Raw genomic sequence first — 17,623 nt, forward strand, 5'->3', positions numbered from 1 at the left:
AATTTGACTGAAAACAACTTCAACCTTGTTGAATCCAGGTCTTGGAGCTTCCAATTTTTGACACGCGTCCCAAGGTTGCTGCTAAAACCTAATTTCTACTGTAGATTAGGATTTACAATAAAGAAATCTTAAATTTTTCAACCTCTAGTAATCTCAATGCTATAATCATCAAAGCAAGGCTATAGAAAGGCTAGGAGATGAGAGAGAATGATGTCAGAGAACATTCAAAACTTTCTTCTCAAAGAACTAAAGAAAATCAATCATTTACTATTGCTCCCCTATCTCAACAACCTGTAGATGCCGTCACCTACTGTTGATTGGACTTCTCTTACCCCTAGCCACCCTCAAAAGGTCCTCCAACGGCTATAAATTAGACCAACAATATCTACTCCCTCTCTCTTGCAGGTTAAATATATTAAAATGCGTCTCCAACCTCTAAAGACGTTTTCCAGCCTTACATGGGCATTTTTGACAAGTGGTAGCCTTCTTAAATGGTTTTTTTTTAGCATTATTCATAATTAAATATTAATTCTTAATCTTTAAATACTGAAAATTAATCTAATAATTATTTCAATGCCCAAAAAAATAATCTAACTGGCCAATAATTAAATTGGCTAGACAACTTCCATTCGTGAGTGTCTCTGCACCATCTTTGGCTATATCAAATTTACGTTAGATACCATTAAACGCTACCTTTCTAGTGTCACTAACTGATACTTATGGCCAAATGAATGACCTAGGCCAACAACCGACACCAGATACCACGAAGTACCTGTGCAACTTTTGCCTTTCACATCACGTGATTTCCTCGGGTCCCGAGCTCGTGAATTTACTCTAACCCCAGTTATACCTCACATATGCAATATTTTACTTAACCATGTGATTAAAAATTAATCCACATGTTAAGTGAGGTTTCAAAAATACATGTCCTCATGACAGCTACTCGTTTCTTGTCTGCCGACGGTCACACACTCAGCAGCTGTACGCGAGCTGCCTTTGACCTCGAGGAGCCCTAAACATCCTCCAACTTACTGATGTGATCCTTCATAGGAGTATCATTAATAAAGAACACCTTGAGTTTCTTCTCTAGGATGATATGATGAACAAAGGTCTTCTGATGGTAAAGAGAGGAGAGCTTCATAGCTTCATCTATACTTCTACCACTATTTGAAGTTTGTGCCCATTGACAAGAATACAATCCTGTAGGCTCATGAAGAGAAGATCAAGCTCAAGAGTTGAGCCGATCCCATAATGCAACCTAGTCTATTATAGAATCAATCTAGGGATCCTCCACAAATTTAGGAATAGGGATAGTAACAAAATACCATAGATCAAAGGTATCGAGAATCCACTCCCCTTTACAAGACCAAAAGTGCTCATTCCTCCCATCAAGTTCATCATCTTTAAGTGATGAAGAACGGGCACTTGTACAAAGGGCCATAACGGCTATGCAAGGGCCAGAATGACGAGCCCCATGAGAAACATATAGAGAAGCGAGAAGGGAAAAAGGTTGCTCGAATCTTCGAGAGATATCAAAGTGAGATACCTCTTGTCCTCTATCTTCATTTTGCTCATTGCAATGATCTAACGATTGAGAACACTTGTCTTAAAAGGACTAGAAAAAATCCTTGTTTAAGTCATCAAAACCGTTGGCCAATGGTAATCCATAACTCTTGTAGACCTACAAATGCACTCAAAAAATATGTGTTTTGGTGTCAAATAGTCTAAACATATCCCTACACACAACTCGAGGCATCAATGAGAGCATGGAATCAAGCTAATGACCAACACCACCACTGAAGACAAAGGAGAGACTGAAATCAAGTGTGCTAAAGCAATCTACAACACAAAACTTGTGGATGATGGCTGCCACCAAATCGCCCCAAATACGAAGAGAAAAGGAGAAGAGAGAGAGAACATGAATAGAAGGGAAATCTACACTAAATCTGGAATGAATGCTGAATACAATGATAGACTGATCAGCCCCTACACACAGCCCAAAGATGTCGAAGTATGCAACTTGCAAAGAAAAAATAAGTGATTTGCCCCACACCAACCACTCCTCCATTCTTGTCATATCAAATCACATCCACTTGGAGAGGGAGTCTCGAGGTAATGCTGGTCACCACATGTGCCATTCACCTATGTGGTTTGTGGGGTACATCTCTTGTATTATGTTACACTGTTATGGATTCCATTGCCTCTTTGTTCATTCTTAATTTCTTGTGTTCTTTGCAGTGTTCTTCTCTGTTCTTTGTGTCCTTACAGTCTATTACAGCAATATCTCATTGCTTCCATTGCTGCCCACTATTCTGACATGGTATTAGATGACCAATGTGTCAGAAGTGGAGCAGCAATGGAAGCGTAAACATAGGCTGTAATAAACTGTTGAAACACAAGACAAAAGAGAAAGGGAAAGAAAGAACACAATATAGATGAGAACTCAAATGTATGCTCGGGAAATGGAATCCATATATCAGACACGAGACTGTCGCATACAACAGTGAGTCACTCGCTGCATGAGCACCGGCGCGGACTCCTCTCTCCATGGGACGTCCAGGTGGTGAGCTGAACTAACTGAGGAGGAGGAGCCCAGAATATATATAGGCATGAATAATGCCATAAAATATATCAAGTTGGCTAGCATTGGCAACAATAAATGCCAAAATAGCATAAAATAATACACACTAAAAATGCCTAAAATAACTACATAAAGTGCCCAACCATAATGTATGCTCAGACTCACACATGAGCTGACATACTCTACTAACACCCTCTCTCATATCATGGGTAATCTGATACAATACATGTTGAGATATCGAGCTCCACTCGTGATATGCCAGGGTGACCGTTGTGCATTTATGTCACCGACTTGTCAGTTGTTTACAGATGCGGTTGGTACACCGCCCATGAATGATAGCTAGATGACAGCTATCCTTATCTACTCTAGTTCGTGGCTCAGTTAGTATGCCACCTTAGTTAGTTGAGTTTGGTTTTGAGACCCATATATAGGGTTCTTCTATTTCTATGTACTAGAGTTCTTTTGGCTTACACAACTAAGAAGAGGAAAACTGTTTTCAGCCTCCACCTTTGTGTGTATTCCCCCATTGTACAAGCAAGAAAGCTACAAGTGAGACTCCTTCCTTCTCTCCCACAATCTTGACATGGTATCAGAGCCTTGTTCGTGGTAAGGAGCTCAAGAAAGCAAGCCAAGTTCGCGGTGTTCTGGTAAGAGGATCAGTATTGCTTTCATTTTTCTGTTTTGGGAGCAAGTCTCTGCAGGTAGCACAGCCGGAAAGTGCAAGAGTGCATTGTCTCAGATTGAGACGCCCTTCGCGATGTAGCAGGAGGGCGGTATATGCTGCGGGAGAGGACTTTAGCCCTCGGTTGCTCTGTTTTTTTTATTTGAGGCCATTTCGGGGCCTGTTTTGGAGGTGGAAGTTTTCTGCACGCACTCAGGAAAAGGCCCTGTTTTATGTTGTGCGACCACTGTTCTACAGGTCGGTGAAAAGTTACTGTAGAAATTGCATCATATGCTTGTGCGTAGAGACATTGGGAGTTACAGAATCATCCTTGTTGCCTGTTGATGCAAAATCGTCACTAGGAAGTGACTGTGTGGTCAAATACCACTTTCGCCAGTTTTGCAGATTTGCCCTTGTGAGACTGAAGCTGTGTTCTTTACAGTGACTGAATTTTTTGCAGTGTTCTGCAATGGCGTCTGATTCTCTTTCACAGATTGTCACTGAAAAGCTTGACAAGAACAACTTCCAAGCATAGAAGTTTAGAATGACGAATTTCCTTATAGGAAAAGGATATTGGAAATTCGTTGCAGGAAATGAAAAAAAACCAATTCTTCCTGATGTTCCCAATCAACAGTAAATGCAGGCATTTAAAGCATGGCATGAGAGAGCCAGAAAAGTTATGTACTGGCTGTCTATCAGCATTTCAGACTCTATGATTGTGCATATTCAAGATGCAAGTACGCCAAAGGAGGCATAAGATACTTTGTCAAAAATGTATAGCACAAATACGCAAGCCAAGAAAATGCAGCTCAAGCAAGAGTTGCACAATGTGCAAAGAGAAAATATGAGCATCAATGACTACCACATGAAGGTGAAGAAGATTGCAGATGCACTTGCTTCCATTGGGTCGCCAGTGGAAGATGATGATTTAGTTTCTGTGACCTTGAATGGTCTAGGAAAGGATTATGCACAATTCCGAACATCCATTTCCATCCGTGAAAGATTTCCTGATTTTGAGGAGTTGATTACTCTTCTAATTTCTGAGGAGCAGAGAAATGGTGGTGCATCTTCTTCAGGAGGAACTCCAAAAGAAGTTGTCTTCTACTTAAATGCTGGAAGAGGTAGAGGCAGAGGTAGAGGAGGCTAATCTGGAGGCCGTGGTAGAAATCAGAATATGCAGCAAACTCAAGAAAACCAGTCCTATGGAGGAGGACGTGGTAACTCTAGGGGCAGGGGGAGCCAAAGAGGTCGTGGTGGATGGCAAAGAGGCCAAAATGCAAGCAACAATGTTGAATGCTACTACTGTGGTAAAATGGGTCATATGGCTAAAGACTGCTATAAAAAGCAGAATGACATGAATGGGAAATTGCAACAAGGGAATTATGCATCTTCTAGTAGACAGGGTGATGACAGAAATGAGCATTTGTTTATGGTGCAGCACATGAACAATTCTGTGATAAGTGCAGAAGAAAGCAACGATGTATGGTATGTTAACTCAGGTGCATCAAACCACATGACAGGTCATGCAGAATGGATGGAGAATGCAAGGAAAATGGAAAAACCAGGATTTGTGGAGACTGGTGATGATACTGCACATCCTATTGTGCAGATTGGAAAAATTCCTTTGTCTATGCAGGATGGGAAAAAGAAATACCTGTCCGATGTATTTCATGTCCCGAATATCACCAAGAATCTGGTTTCTGTTGGTCAAATAGTTGAGCAGGGCTTGCAGGTCAGATTTAATCCTCATGGATGCTTTGTTGAGGATATGAAAAATAAAGGTCGCTTGATAGCAAAAGGAAAGAAGAAGGACTGAATGTTTACGTTGGATGCAGACATGCCTGAATTGAGTGCAGCAATGTTTGCACATGGGACCGGTATAGTTGCAGATATTGATATCTGGCATAAACGCATTGGTCATGTTAATGTACAGCGACTTAAATCAATGTACGCCCAAAATATTGTTGCAGGATTGCCTAAATTCAAGGTTGCAAAAATGCACAAGGTATGTGAAGCCTGTTAATTTGGAAAACAAGCAAGGAAACCATTTCCTAGACATGTCCAAGAGAGTAAGAAGCCATTGGAATTAATCCACTCTGATGTGTGGACTACTAAAGCTGCATCTCTTGGAGGCTGTCATTATTTTATCACTTTTATTGATGACTATAGCAGAAAAGTTTGGGTGTATTTTATGAAAAAGAAAAGTGAAGTTTTTGGGCATTTCAAAACTCTTAAAGCTATGGTTAAAAAAGAAACAGACCTGCAAATAAAATCCCTAAGGTCAGATGGAGGGGGAGAATACCTCTCAAATGAGTTTGCAAGGTTCTTGTAGGAGCATGGCATAAAGCAGCAATATTCATGTAGTCATACCCCACAGCAAAATGGAATTGCAGAAAGAAAAAACAGGCATATTAGAGAGGTAACTCGTGCCATGCTCAATGAAAAAGACCTGCCAGATTTTTAATGGGCTGAGGCAATTGCTACAACAGTCCACATAATGAACACGATTCCCACTGCAGCAATACATGGCATGACTCCAGAGGAGAGGTATACTCGCAGGAAACCAGATATTTCTCATTTGAAAATTTTTTGTTGCATTGCCTATGTTCATGTGCTAGATGAGTTGAGATCCAAGTTGGATCCAAAAGCTAAGAAGTGCATCTTTATTGGTTACTCTCTGCAGCAGCAGAAAGGGTATAGATGCTATAACCCTTCTACTCGTAAGTTTACAGTGAGCAGAGATGTTTTTTATGAGATGAGTAGCTAGTATAAACCAGTAAATGTGATTGATAATATAGATGCACAAAATGGTAATGCTACACAGAATTCACAGCAGCAGTCACAAAGTATTAGTGGACCTGGAGTGTCCTCTAGCAGTGGTTCACATTCTTCGCCATGGACACGCAGATTGAGATCAGGAGAATCTCCTCAAAATAATGCAGATAGTGGTATGCAGGTTTCACGAAAAGGAAAAGAGAAGGTAGATCAGCCCATGTTTGATGTGAATGCAGGTCACTCTTATGTGGATGGTGAATCCAGTGGCTTAGAACAGAGCATTGATGATGAGTTGGGTATTCCTTCTATTGTTACACCTAGAGTAAGGAAGACCAGGATGTTTTGAGAGCACCTGGGAGTGAACCTACTTTGCGCAGGTCTACCAGAGCTAGGTATCCTGTGGATAGGCTGAAATATAATGGATTTACAGCCATTCACTATGCATATATGGTCAAAGTGATACAGGAACCAGAACCCACTTCTTTTGAGCAAGCCATGGAAAAAGAAAAATGGGAGAAAGCCATAGATGAAGAAATGGATGCCTTGGAAGCAAATGCTACATGGGAATTGGTACCTTTGCCTAAGGGATAAGAATGCAATTGGTTGTAAGTGGGTTTATAAGGTGAAGCACAATGCAGATGGTTCCGTGAACAGATACAAGGCAAGATTAGTAGTCAAGGGTTATGCACAAACATATGGCATTGATTATGAAGAAACATTCAGTCCGGTTGCAAGGATGGCAACCGTAAGAGCAATCATTGCTATGCCTGTATCAAAGGAATGGTCTTTACATCAGATGGATGTAAAGAATGCCTTCTTGCATGGTGATTTGCAAAAATAGGTCTATATGGAGCAGCCACCAGGTTATGTGCATGCTGTTCATCCTGAGTTTGTTTGCAGGTTGAAGAAAGCCTTGTATGGCTTGAAGCAAGCACCTAGAGCATGGTCTGACAAGATAGGACAGTATCTTGTCACTATTGGCTTTCAGATTTCCAAGGCAGATTTCTCACTTTATGTGAGAAAAATAGAGAAAGGTATTATGCTGCTTGTCATTTATGTTGATTTGATTATCACAGATGATAGTGGTGAAGATATCCTTCATGTGAAAATGCTATTGAGGCAGAAGTTTGAGATGAAGGATTTGGGAGAGCTGCGTTATTTCTTGGGCATTGAGGTGATTAGATCACCAAGTGGGATACGGCTCTTGCAGAGGCAGTATGGATTGAACATGCTGTCCAAATATGGGATGACAGGCTATAAGTCTATTTCAGTTCCTTTGGAGCAGAATGTGAAGCTGAGCACAGATGCAGGTGAGCTTCTGGAAGACCCTACTATGTACAGACGCATAGTAGGAAGTTTGATTTATATGACTATTACCAGGCCAGATTTGAGCTATGCTGTTAGATTGGTAAGTCAGTTTATGCAGGCTCCAAGGAAACCGCATTTGGATGCGGCTAGACGCATACTCAGGTATGTGAAGTCCACATTGCAGTATGGACTACTTTATGAGATTGGGATTCAGATACAGTTGCATGGATACACTGATGCTGATTGGGCTGGTAGTATTTCTGATAGACGATCTACCAGTGGATATGTGTTCTCTTTTGGGAGTGCTGCAGTCACTTGGAGCAGCAAGAAACAGCCTACAGTTGCCTTGTCGAGCACAGAGGCTGAGTACAGGGGTGCAGCAATGGCTGCATGTGAGATAGCTTGGTTGCATAAGCTACTTTATGATATGCATCAGCCTACAGATGGGCCAGTTGTCATCTATTGTGACAACATTAGTAGTATACACTTGGCAAATAACCCAATCTATCATGCTAGAACAAAGCACATTGAGGTGCATTATCACTATGTGCGAGAGAGAGTTTTACTAGGTCTTATTGATCTAGTTTATGTCAGCACAGAGGATTAGGTAGCTGGCATATTCACGAAGGCATTGGGCGCAGAGAAACTGCGCAAGTTCAGAGACCTACTTGGTATACAGGAATTGGGATTGAGCTCGAGGAGGAGTGTTGAGATATCGAGCTGCACTCGTGATATGCCAGGGTGACCGTTATGCATTTATGTCACCGACTTGTCAGTTGTTTGTAGATGCGGTTGGTACACCGCCCATAAATAATAGCTAGATGACAGCTATCCTTATCTACTCTAATTCGTGGCTCAGTTAGTATGCCACCTTAGTTAGTTGAGTTTGGTTTTGAGACCCATATATAGGGTTCTTCTATTTCTATGTACTAGAGTTCTTTTGGCTTACACAACTAAGAAGAGGAAAACTGTTTTCAGCCTCCACCTTTGTGTGTATTCCCCCATTGTGCAAGCAAAAAAGCTACAAGTGAGACTCCTTCCTTCTCTCCCACAATCTTGACAATACAATGGTACAATGAGAATGAATCAGAAACCATACAACATAGAACCACCAAGTAAAACCATGGATACCCAAGCAATGGGTGATCAAGCTACCACCAAGGTGCCTCGGAGAGAACCTGATGTCAATGTTGATCGTACTAGCTCTTGAAGATAGAGAATATCATAGCAACTCTCAATGTCTGTCAACGCCCCCTCTGATGTAGCATACGTGACCATCATGTCACCGATGCCACAGCGCATAAATGACTATGGATTCCCCTTCTTTGGCTAACAAACCACCAAAGTGTACCCTCATGTAAGCTCCAGACAAAAGCCACCCACTCTCTGTCAAAGAAGCAACCCATCATGAACCTGGATGGCAATCCTAGCTCCAGGATTTGAACCTGCCAGACTTCGATTGATGTATCAGGGATGTCCCTCTTTGGATCATGTGCATCTATATAGAAATATAGATGAGGCACGGCTACCCCATCTCACCACCCTCACTTCCTCTCTACCACTGGAGAGTCGTGAGGGATGACCTCATCACCACCACTAAAAAGCAGCTGAGAAAAGGGCCACCAAGCCCTTCCCACGATCCGAAGAAGAGGATCCCTTCCGCGCCTTGGACTTCGCCTTGGCCGGAGGATCTGAGTCGGAATCTGGGGCAAATGATGACTCGTCGGAGGAGGAGTCCGCATCCCGCTTCATCTTCCTCCTCCTTTTTCTTCCTGGAAGCCGCTTACTCTTTGCAATCCTTCCCAAGTGGCCCTTCTCACCACAATGGTAACACTAGGCCTTGGACTTCTTCATCTTCGAACCCCTCTCTGAAGCTACAAGAGCCTCACCTGAACCTCCATAATGTGACGGAAGCCGCCCCTGTAGTCGCAAAGACTTCTTCATTTTTGAACCCCTCTCTGAAGCTACAAGAGCCTCACCTAAACGTCCATAATGTGACAGAAGCCGCCCCTGTAGTCGCAAAGTTGCCTCATGCTCAAGCAACATTGAGAACATATGAAGAAAACTGACAAGAGTCATAGATATCTACGCCCATAAAGCATTCACCACTCCATCAAACTCCTGAGGAAGCTTGTAGAGTACCGTACCAACAAGATGTGCCTCTAATAGGGCAAACTGCATAGTGCGAAGCAGGTCCTGGATTTGGGTAACTCGAAGTAGGAATGATTGGATCATATCTTTGGTTTCAAACTTCAGTTGCTAGAGCTAGCCATAGAGAGTAACAGCCCTCATGGTGAAAGGAGCCTCGTACATCAACTGCAACTTCGACTATACGTTTGAAGCTATCCCACAGGAGGTGACCGCTGGTAGAACTTCTTTGGAAATACACCGAAGTAAGGCTGAATAGGCACAAGCATCATCCGAATCCCATGTAAGCATTGCTTCCTCATGGTTGTCTTCATCAAAATCAACTAGAGGAGAAGGCTGTTGAGGACGTACAATAGCTCCGCCAACCACGTACCATAACCGCTTCTCGATAAACCAGGCCTTCATCATCGCACTCCATGTATAATAATCAAGTCCATGGAGCTTGTCATTAGTGGATGTGCATGGAGGAGCCATCCGTAGAGGATTTAGAAGAGTAGAGAAGAGAAGATATTTGGAGAGAAAACACAGCCAAAACACGAGCATAGACTGCAAAAAACAAGAGTTCACATACAATATAACCCAAAATCTGGCCAAAAGAAGACAAAAACTGCTGCAAAAAATCAACAAATTTGTCAAAAACTGCCAAAGACAACAAAAACGGCCTGAAAGTACAATCGCCCAGCCAGGAAGGAGTCAGGAACACCAAAACGCAGGCTGAGTAATGCCACAAATAGACTCAAAAACTATCGCAGCAGCCTGACAACTGAAATCGTAGGCAGCAAAGGGGCTAAAGACAGCAAGCAATGGCAAATCTGCAGAAAACGCAAGTAAAACAGGTCACCTGTATGGACTAGCAATCACGTGATTAGCAAAGGTGAAAACAGTCCTGAAATCAGCAAGAAAACACAGCAAGAGCACAAATCCTGAAATCTAATACCATGTCAGAAGTGAAGCAGCAATGGAAGTGTAAACATAAGCTGTAATAGACTGCTGAAAGTTGAAACACAAGACAAAAGAGAAAGGAAAAGAAAGAACACAATACAGATGAGAACTCAGATGTATGCTCGGGAAATGGAATCCATATATCAGACACGAGACTATCGCATACAACAATGAGTCACTGGCTGCGTGGGCACCGGCTCCTCTCTCCACAGGACCTCCAGGTGGTGAACTGAACTAACTGAGGAGAAGGAGCCCAAAATTAATATAGGCATGAATAATGCCATAAAATATGTCAGGTTGGCCAGCATTTAATGCTGGCCGACTGGCAATAATAAATGCCACAATAGCATAAGATGCTACACACTAAGAATGTCTAAAATAACTACATAAAGTGCCCAACCATAATATATGCTCAGACTCACATGAGCTGACATACTCTGCTAACACAATGTTGCTGGTTTTGGTGCTTTGTGCTGCCATTATTCACAGTTTCGGGTCTGCAATCATTGCATTTTGCTACTCTTGGGCTTGATTGCTATTGTTTCAGAGCTACTATAACCTGTGTTTTACTCTTATGGAGCTGTCCCAAGCTGTGTTTTGTTGGGTATTTCACTCACGCCTCAATTACGCCTACGCTCACATAGGAGTGTCGGTGATCAGTAGGACACTGGGCCACTTTTTACTCTCGGTAGGAGAGGTTTTTTCCCCCAAACTTATGGTATTATTTCATATGTGTTTATGACACACACTTACGAGCACTTACCGTGTTCGGGTATGAGCACCCCCTACAACCCTAAGGTTTAAGGATTGTACCTTGTACTTTCAGTTTACACTCTTTTAGTCTATTGCATTGGGTGTCGTGCTTCACTCTCTACTGTCTACTGTTTTCTGTGTTGAGCTTCGATCCTGCCGTCCTCTCTCACATTTGGTATCAGAGCATTGGCTCTGTTCAGCTCAACTCCGTTCAACATTCGGGACTCTCTACTCAGGTCTAGTCTCAACCTTCAAAAGGAGACACCTTGCTCCTCTGCTTTGCACAGCAATGCCTTGTCCTGCATCAGCTCGATCTGCTTCTCCCCACGTCAACAGACTACCGAACGTCCCGCCAGCTCCCATCAGTCACTGGCAATGCCCGCCCCTAGCCCAACTGACCTTCCCGCCACACTTGTCCCAGCAACGCCTACTTGTCCCGCCCGTATGCCGAGCGCCGCCACGCTCCGCCACTTCCTGCCCTGTGCCGTTTTGTCCCTGCTCATCCGCTTGCTCGATGTCCCGCCAACTACTGCACGCTCCGCCTGTCAGTCACGCCGCGTGACATCCACTTGAGACGGCTGCCTGTCAGACTGCCTTGCCACATCTCCTGCCAGGTCAGCCGAGCGCCGCCTGAACGCAAAGGCGCGTCTGACATATGCCGCCTGACACACGCGATAAGCGTCGAAGCCTCCAACGTCAGCTTGCCCCCCCCACATAACCTACAGACAGCACGTCAGACAACACGTGATTTTTCTATGGTAAACGTTTTTTTTTTTTTTAAATTCCAGCACAAATTTCTGGAAGCAGGGGTTCCCACGACACAGGCACAACATTCAAAAACGTGTCTAGGACACTTTGGATGCAAATTTCTTGGGCACATTCATCAAAAATTTCGGGGCTTTTATGTTTTTTGAAGACATTGGCATACGCACTGCAATTACAGCCACAAAAAGACTGTTTTGAACACATTTGAGGCAGGAAATTTTGGGGATTTTGCTGGTACAATGTTGCTGAACACTAATTGCACGTTGGACTGCGTGCATAACAGACAATTTTGACAGAGTGCACCTCTGTATGGTAATTGCAGAAAATTATTTCCTGCAATTTTTGGAAATTTTCAGATTTCCAGGGTAGTCCTGCTTCGACATTGCTCTTTTGCAATTTTTTTGGTAATTGAAAATCATGGCAAATCAGGGAGGAGATGTTTTTACCTATGTATCCAAGAAGGACAAATTGGATGGAAATAACTATTCACTTTGGTCCTTCATGATGAAGAATGTACTTGCGGCCAAAAATCTTTGGGATTATGTCAGTGGAGAAGAAGCTCGACCTGGAGTTGTGGCTCCAACTACTCCTTCTCCAGGAGGACGTACACCACGAGCACCTCAGCCTGCTCCACTTCAACCACTTCCCCAAAGAACAGCAGCTCAAAAAGCATGGGATACACAAGATGCACAGGTTTTGTCGCTGATTGCATTGGCAGTTCAGCGGTCAACCATCCCCCACATTCGTTCAGCAGCTTCTTCACGAGAAGCATGGCTAACTTTGAAGCAGATGTTTGCAGGCAAGAATGAGACTCGCATCTCTTTCTTAAAGAAAGAGCTAGAGACATTGAAAATGGATGAAGGTGATTCTATTCAGGATCACTTGAACAAAATTCAAGACTTGTGAGAGCAACTCATGAATGTTGATGAGTACTATTCGGATGCACAGATGATATCCACCACTTTGAACTCATTACCTCCTTCGTACTTGGCTTTTCATATGGCCTTAAACCTCACCATGAGGATTGCCACGCAGCCAATCACTTCTCTTCAGTTAGTCAATTTGCTTCTAGAGGAGGAGCAAACACGAATGAATAGCGGTGTGGATGCTATAGCCTTTGAGCAAGCTTTTATGGCTAGACAAAGGCAGCCAAGTGAAGAATGCTCCGCAGAGTTCTCGGACTTCTGGCACCTCCCAGACAAACAAAAAACAAGGGGGCACGCAAGCCAAAAAGGGCAAATGCCATTATTGCAAGAAACTAGGCCACTACATCACTGAGTGCAGAAAGCACATTGCCAAAGAGAAGAAAAAAGAGTCAAGAATGTCTGTTTCTGATGCTCCTTCCACTCCTACTGAGTCCGCGTCCTTTGTTGCAGACAGGGACTATTGTTTTTACACATGCAGTTATGACACCTCTTGGGCAGCTCGAGCATTTAGCTCTACTGAGGATGCAGGCACTTGGTTTTTTGATAGTGGTGCTTCTAGGCATATTACATCTCGCAGAGATTTATTTGCATCTGTTCATGCAGCTCCAATTGGTAAGTCTGTACAGTGTGCCAACAATGCATCATACCTTGTTAGAGGTATTAGAGAGATTATGCTCACAGCCATTGATGGCTCTATTCTCCGCCTACAAGATGCTTTATTTGTGCCAGGCATAAAGAAGAATTTGCTCTCTATCTCTTCTTTGGCACATTGTGGATTGCAGGTCACATTTGATGATGACCGATGCATGGTGAGAGACAAAGAACACATGACTTTGGTCTTAATAGGCACTTGCATGTCACATTTGATGGTGACCGATGCATGGTAAGAGACAAAGAACACATGACTTTGGCCTTGATAGGCACTTTATATCATGGGTTATACGAGTTGGATGCTCTTTTAGTTAATCAGTTCAGCTTACTTGGTATCCACTCTTACTCCTGCTATGATACAGGCAAAGTTATGGCATGCTAGGATGGAGCATGTGAACTTTGGCAGCTTGATGCTCTTACAGCGTACGCAGATGCTAGATGGATTACCTTACTGGAGAGACCTCCTGAGCACTTGTGCGAAGGATGTATTTTGGGAAAAATGCATCATTTTTCATTTCCCCGTGATGTTGCTTTTAGAGCAACAGCCAAGTTGCAGTTAGTGCATTCAGATGTATGTGGATCTATGCAGACAAAGACATTGGGAGGATGTTACTATTTTGTGACTTTTATTGATGACTTTACTCGATTTTGCTGGGTCTACTCTTTGGTCAAAAAGTCAAAAGTGTATGATGCATTCTTGGCTTTTCTTGCACTTGTTGAAAACTAGTCTGGTTGTACAATTAAGACTCTTCATTTGGACCGAGGTGGGGAATACATGTCCTCTATGCTCAATTCTTTTTTGAAGCAGAAGGGCATTGTCCATCAGTACACTACTGCTTATACTCCACAGCAAAATGGGGTTGCAGAGAAAAAGAATCAGTCACACGATCACATGGACTTTAAAGCTTGATAGGCTACAAAACTTGACACACAAAAAAGCACGACTATGGGATTCCGCTATAGACTCGTGAGTCAACACCATTTCACCCACGGATGCATGTCTAGCATCACCATCAACCTACCTTCCACTATGCAAAATTGTCCAAGACTAACCACCCTGAAGGGCCATAGGCTAGCTTGGATGCTCATCCTTGCAAACCATCTTAGACGTATTCTAACTTCTACCTTAGTTTGTCTTGAATCACTTTAAACCTAATCTCTATCTAGGGGCAAAGTTCTCAAATCATCCTCAATAACTACACTTAAGCTATTGAAAACCAACTTATGGATGGGGATAAACCACCATGGAAAAACCACCTTCACAATCTTGGTAATGGATATCTACTCCATTTTTCAATGGACTAGTGCACCCTTATACCTAATTGGGCTATCATGCATCAGAAGGAGGACCACCCCTCATAGAGCAATGGGCTTCCACCATAGTCCAAGACACAAAACACAAATGGGAGTAATCCCAATCAACTAAGCTTTCAACCAAGTATCCAACATATATCTCCTCCTCCACTATGTTGCATAAGAGTTTGGTCATAGCCACGGAATGCAAGCTCCACCATGCTTCAAAAAAGTTATGTCATTACCATGAAGTCTAAGCTCCCAAGGCTACCTTCACCATAGGCAAAAAAATTAGAGAAAACAACAAAGTCTAGAAAAAAAGCCATTAAATTATAACTAGCACAACCTCCATACACAAATTACTAGTAGACAAAAGACTCACCCTATTGACCATCAACTTGCATGTGCTTGCCATGTCTACTTCTCTTGTTCGCAATGCACCACACTACTCTATCACATAGTGGAGTAGACTTATCAAGCATAGACCATCACAATCCCATAAGCTTTGATGGTTTTGTAGATGTTGGCAAGTCACATTGTAGAGAGTAGATTGTTGCTCAAACACCAATGAAATATACTCACACATCTCCAACCTACATATATGACAAGGTACAAGCAATGCAAGCATTGGAAGAAACATAAAGAGTTGAACATCAAACTCAGCTTTCAATCAAAAAGCCAAACTTTTCAACTCACCTCCCAAGCCCCGAACATCACAAACCATCCTAGTGGGTGAATGGAGCAACCTAAGCTCGAGAGTCCAAGAGAAGATCTCACAAGAGATGTCACATAAATGAGCTGTGTTTCATCTATCAGAACGTCCCAACCCTAATGCACATTCATTCTACAAGACACTTTCACCATCTTAGCTGACTAAACGGTCAACAGAGTCAATGGCCAATGCTACAAGCCCCTATCCAAGATGTCCAAGGATGTCACATTGTATTGCTACTCTAAGGAAGCAGAAACAAAGACTCCCTATCAAAGCTTTAGCATTGTGATAAAGCTAGAAAGCAAGTATAAAAGCCCTTTGACCTAATGAATGATAAAGCATAACTATCTAGTGCTTGATGCAATGTCTAAGATGTGGACATTTATACAAATGCAAACTCCTTCATTAGCGATCTTCAACACTTAACTGTCATTGGTGGAATGGTGGGACATCACTAGTAGGTCTCAATTTTGGCCAATAGATGATGACTTTGGTATGGATGGCACTAAAGTCCATATTACTTGAATCACATTACACTTCTCTTGTCCCATACAACATTTGAATATTGGAACTAAAGTCCATATTATTTTTCTTGTTCAATTCTACCTTTCAATATTGGAACCACACCCATGTAACAATCACTTGAATCACATTACACTTCTCTTGTCCCATACAACATTTGAATATTGGAACCACCACTTGTATAACAATCACTTCTTCCCTACTGCAATTTGCAAGTATTATTGCTGTTCTTGAAGATTTTGAGGTGTGTCATTGACTTGCAAGCTGCCATATCAAATTGTTTAAGGCCAGGCTTTTAGACTTCTTGCTACCCTTTTACAATCACCAAATGTTGTAAAGGCCATGTACAATGGTACCTCATCAAGATACGACCTATTGAGGACTGTCAACATCTGTCACAACATGTGCCACTCCTCGAGACCCTGGCTGATAGATATTAAATAAGTTTTTTCTATAAATGTCTAGCTGATGGGCACTGCCTAAATTTGACGGCTGTGATGCCTGCTTTTGGCTATTTTTGCCCGTCAAAACAAGTTAATGCTTGTGTCTGTCAAACAGCATGTCATGTTAAAAACACTATCTGTCACTTTCCATTGATATTATGTACAATATAAGTAAATTTCTAGATAGTTTGAGCCTTCATGTCGATAAATGGAAGGTACTGTCAAATTTAAGCCTTGAACAGTATCCATTTTGTCATTCTCCAGAAGGTTACAGAAATCAAACTCCCAGGCAACTCGACACTCGTAAAGCCACGATACGATACTTTCTGCAGCGTTACAGTCTGCGATGAAACCTACAATCGATTAAGGTCGGCGTGGCCGGTGCCGACATACTTCGCTTGCAGATGCTCGAGCTGCGAGTTGATGTTAAACCTGTCGCTTGCCTGCACGAAGGAGCAGCAACAAACATCAGTCTGTTATGCTGGAAAGAACAAAGGGCCCTTCCACGATAAAGGTGAGGTCCGCCAGACCTGACCTGCATGATTGCTCGCTCTGCGTTTAGGAGGTCTAAACTCGTTCTGTAAGGCCGGTTACGGACTATTGGTAACCTTTGGCCAGCCAACATAAACTTTAAGCTTTCGCTCCTGTATTGGAGTTAGGGGATGTTAGGATTTTCTGTATATAATTTTGTCTCTCTTCAGCCTCTCTCTCATATTGGAGTTAGCGAGACATTAGGAATACTGGCCACTCACTTCGTGCAGCTATGCAAAGCTGCCGTGGAGGAGCAACATTGCAAGGGTTTTTGTGTCTCCTCCTTTCTCTCTGATTTTTATTTCCTCTCTATTCCAAAACACACACCCAATCTCTCTCTATGAATGGTGCATGCATGGTAAATTTAGATGTCTCTCTCTCATACAATTTTGTCTCCCCTCTAATTTTTCTTTCCTCTCTTCACACACACACACACACACACACTCTCTCTCTCTCTCTCTCTCTCTCTCTCTCTCTCTCTCTCTTTGTGGCCGGTTACACACCGAGCTATGGATAGACAAGAGGTGGAAAAAGAGGCATCCGTCGCATTATGTGTCGACAGGTCATTGGATCTGATTTTCATGGTCAGTGGACTCTCTCTCTCTGGCCGGT

The 17,623-nt window shown here is 42.7% G+C and overlaps 1 protein-coding gene across 2 annotated transcripts in view; it reads right to left on the reverse strand.

The window, feature by feature from the left end:
* The window catches only part of LOC148014414 (uncharacterized protein At4g14342-like), a 31,161-nt gene extending 13,854 nt beyond the window's left edge, over positions 1-17,307 (reverse strand). The window contains exons 1-2 of one of the 2 annotated variants that reach the window (XM_087666327.1): positions 17,016-17,307; positions 16,838-16,923 (exon numbers count right to left, since the gene is read on the reverse strand). In XM_087666327.1, coding sequence (XP_087522453.1) covers positions 16,838-16,923; positions 17,016-17,105 — 176 coding nt within the window. In that variant the 5' untranslated portion in view covers positions 17,106-17,307. The remainder of the gene's footprint in view (positions 1-16,837; positions 16,924-17,015) is intronic. The other variant, XM_087666328.1, reaches the window with a different exon arrangement.
* Between the last annotated feature and the right edge of the window lie 316 nt (positions 17,308-17,623).

The sequence above is a fragment of the Lygodium microphyllum genome, chromosome 25, assembly GCF_053477565.2.
Source record: "Lygodium microphyllum isolate KBCC chromosome 25, Lygodium_microphyllum_v1.1.10, whole genome shotgun sequence".
Classification (NCBI taxonomy): domain Eukaryota; kingdom Viridiplantae; phylum Streptophyta; class Polypodiopsida; order Schizaeales; family Lygodiaceae; genus Lygodium; species Lygodium microphyllum.